Consider the following 3,667-nt stretch of genomic DNA (forward strand, 5'->3'; position numbering starts at 1 on the left):
GCAGGCATATGTGCAATACATGAAATTTGCGAGAAGAGCCGAAGGTATAAAATCTGCGAGGACAGTATTCAAACGAGCACGAGAGGATATAAGATGTAAACACCACGTTTACGTTGCTGCTGCGTTAATGGAATATTATTGCACTAAAGATAAAACTATAGCATTTCGTATATTTGAACTAGGATTAAAGAAATTTGGAGATAATCCTGATTATATTCTTTGTTATATAGATTATTTGTCACATTTAAATGGTAAGAATCCAGGAAAATTATATAATTTTTTTTATAAGTGCTGTTCTAAATGATATTGCATATTATTACAGAGGATAATAATACAAGAGTCCTATTCGAGAGGGTATTATCTTCTGGTTCTAGCTTAGAACCAGAAAAATCAGTGTATGTGTATTTATATGATATTAAAAATTTTACTACGTTATCATTTTACTACACCTTTGTTCATTTTACAAACAGTGATTAAATATTTCTTACAGAGATATATGGAATCGTTTTTTGGAATTCGAATCTAATATTGGTGATTTAGCTAGTATCGTAAAAGTCGAGAAGAGACGAAGCGCAGTATTGGAGAAGGTTACTATTTGTCTTAGACATAACTTATTGTAATACGAGAAATAATGCATGACTATTATTTAAATTATTATTATTTGTCTATTCTGTTAGATTAAGGAATTCGAAGGAAAAGAGACCGCTCAATTAGTAGATAGATACAAATTCTTGGATTTGTATCCATGTACGGCTATGGAATTGAGATCAATAGGATACATGGATGTCTCCAGCGTTACTAGGAATTCCATTGGAGTTATACCCCGCGTACCTGATCCAGAAGAAGCGATTGCCGCTTTACCCAGACCCGATTTGTCGCAAATGATACCATATAAGCCAAAAGTAAATCCCTTACCTGGTGAACATCCGGTTCCAGGTAGGTTTCGTTGAATACATCTTCATTTATATCGAATATAATATTAATAAACTATATTATCATATCTATTGTTACTATATTGTAGGTGGTTCATTCCCGTTACCAACGGCTGCGGCTCAATTGTGCACCATATTGCCTCCACCTGGTTGTTTCAGAGGCCCGTTCGTTGTTGTTGATTTATTAATGGATGTTTTCAGTAGAATTCAATTACCTGATCATGGTATTTATTATCATATTTGTAAATTCTTGTCTTTAAACGTGATTACACATTTTAACAATTAAAATAAATTTACAGCTCCGTTGCCAGAGGCAGATAACGGATGCGACACCAAATTGTTTGATCTCGCGAAATCTGTGCATTGGATTGTTGATGAAAGTAATGATGGTATGAGCATCGGATCGAAACGTAGACGGACGCGTTTAGGTGGTGATGACAGCGAAGAGGAAGATTTACCGCCTCCACCTATAAATGATATTTATCGCCAAAGACAACAGAAGCGAGTTAAATAAATAAGAGGAACGAATGACACATAAATGGTAAAAATATATATGAATGATCATGATATATTCATAATGGTGATTCATAATCACGTCGCGGATGTATTTTTATGAATTCATTTCTCGTCGCCATTCATTGATGGGAGGAACAGACTTATCATTATCATGAAGCATATATTACATTTGTAAAGTTATTAAATTCCTTACGTGACACTCCGTGACACAATATTTTGAGTGCTATGTACTCAGAAATTCTATTGCGTCCTTTGGTTCTATTCTTCATATGTATACAATTGTTTATGGTTAAATATATTATTTTTTAAATAAATCGATGTATCAATTTATATATAATATAGAAGAGAAATACAATATAAGAAAAAAAAAAATGAATACTGCCTATAACTCTAAACAAATTTCTGTGATTTGAGTGTGTAAAATTAATCGAAACTATCTGAATTCTATCAGATCAATATTATTGAAAAACTAATGATCATATATAATAAAAACTGTCATTATACAAAATGATGGACGCAATTTCCGTATAAATTTTGTTGCAAGTATTATCAAGAAATCGCATTTAATATTTTTACTTTATGGAAAATAATTCTATTCATTTAAGATTTAATAATGCTATTCATTTAAGATGTATGTAACTTATCATACAGGACCAATAAAAAGATTAATGTGATACTATATTATCTCATTGCATGATTTGTTTGTTCTATCCATATCTTATTTAAATTCTATCTGTTACAATTTTAAAATTAAGATTTAAAATTGTGATAATTATGTGTTACCAAGAACCCGTAAAATTTATAAATATGGGAATATACATATTTAATATCTCTTGCTCGCGTGCCATTCAGAAATGAAAAATTTTAAAGAAATTTTTTACATCATTAATTTTATTACTGAAACGGAAAATTACTAGATGTATGATAATTGGGTCAGTTAACAGATTGGGGATATTAACGCTTCAATGAAGTAAATAGTTCGTCATCAGCGCTTCTCACGGGGGTAAGGTAGACTTTGTTAGTAGGTACAACTTTACGATAAGGGTGCAATTAAACTTTGATCACTATTCCTAGTTCGAGTGGCTGGTAATGGCCCCCTTGGGTTAACGGTAAATTGGGCTGCGGGCTTCGAAAATAGTTAGTGTCCGCAGTTAGACCTGCACTGAAAACTTGATAAACGATCGAAATCTGCACGAAACCGCATCAGTTTGTCAACCGTTTCCACAAATTTTAGTTACCATTTAAAAAAAAAAAATTGATTATTTAGAGGTTCGAAAATCTGGCACTAAAAGTTAACGTATACCCATTTTCGTTTTTATTTTTTTGTTTTTAGAATAACATTTTACATTATTTTATCTGTGAGTTTTGATATTAAAAATGATTCGTAAACATTTAAAGCACATGTTTCAAAGTAATCAAAATGCAAATTTAAAAAAATACATGTTTTAAATATATTTATCGGGTAGTTCAATAATAAAAATGTTTCATAAATATGTAATGTATACGTACACGTAACTGAAATTCAGGACATTAAAAAAAGAGATGTTTTTAAATATATTTATATTTATATTTATATTTAATTCATCATAAATTACTATTTATAATTTTTTAAATAAAATTTTATTTTAAAAAGCAAGTTACATTTTTTCTTGGATGAATATTAATAGACAATTCGAAATATTTAATACACTTTAGTTTGATGACAAACTTAATTGATTATTTTTTATATTTAAAAATTATTTTATCTTTTTATCATTTCATTTACGTCATAAAATTTGTTTAAAATGAAACAATTTAATGTCTATCTTTCTACAGCGTTTAACGCTTATTGAGAACAGGTTGGCAGACTTTTAAACGACACGGTAAACTTGCGGTTAACTATAAGGTATATATTGGCCGCTTTATTGTCTTAATTACTACTAAATGAAGTGCATGTGATGAGCGGCGAGGGGATATCCAAACTCTATTACGTGCACATAAATCCTCGAGCGTTTGACGCGTAACTACGGCATACTTGCGCGTCTATCTATCTTGGGTTGGGATACCCCGTACTTGTACTCTTCTGGAACCGCTTGCGCCATTGAGATTCTCCCTGATGAGCGTAACGCGTCCCCTCCTGGGAAATCGATGTTGCAGTTTCAGTATGACTAATTATGCTGGCTCGTTCATCACATTTCGGTAAGCGCAATGTGATAACGTGTAAAAGGGAAGTTTTATCC

General features: G+C 31.3%; 1 protein-coding gene across 1 annotated transcript in view; it reads left to right on the forward strand.

Annotated features, from left to right (window-relative positions):
- The window catches only part of LOC108691659 (protein suppressor of forked), a 7,148-nt gene extending 5,548 nt beyond the window's left edge, over nucleotides 1–1,600 (forward strand). The window contains exons 8-13 of the mRNA XM_018199520.1: nucleotides 5–251; nucleotides 323–395; nucleotides 491–587; nucleotides 678–936; nucleotides 1,022–1,156; nucleotides 1,232–1,600. Coding sequence (XP_018055009.1) covers nucleotides 5–251; nucleotides 323–395; nucleotides 491–587; nucleotides 678–936; nucleotides 1,022–1,156; nucleotides 1,232–1,446 — 1,026 coding nt within the window. The 3' untranslated portion in view covers nucleotides 1,447–1,600. The remainder of the gene's footprint in view (nucleotides 1–4; nucleotides 252–322; nucleotides 396–490; nucleotides 588–677; nucleotides 937–1,021; nucleotides 1,157–1,231) is intronic.
- The last annotated feature ends 2,067 nt before the right edge of the window (nucleotides 1,601–3,667 follow it).

Source organism: Atta colombica, unplaced genomic scaffold (genome assembly GCF_001594045.1).
Source record: "Atta colombica isolate Treedump-2 unplaced genomic scaffold, Acol1.0 scaffold49, whole genome shotgun sequence".
Classification (NCBI taxonomy): Eukaryota; Metazoa; Arthropoda; class Insecta; order Hymenoptera; family Formicidae; genus Atta; species Atta colombica.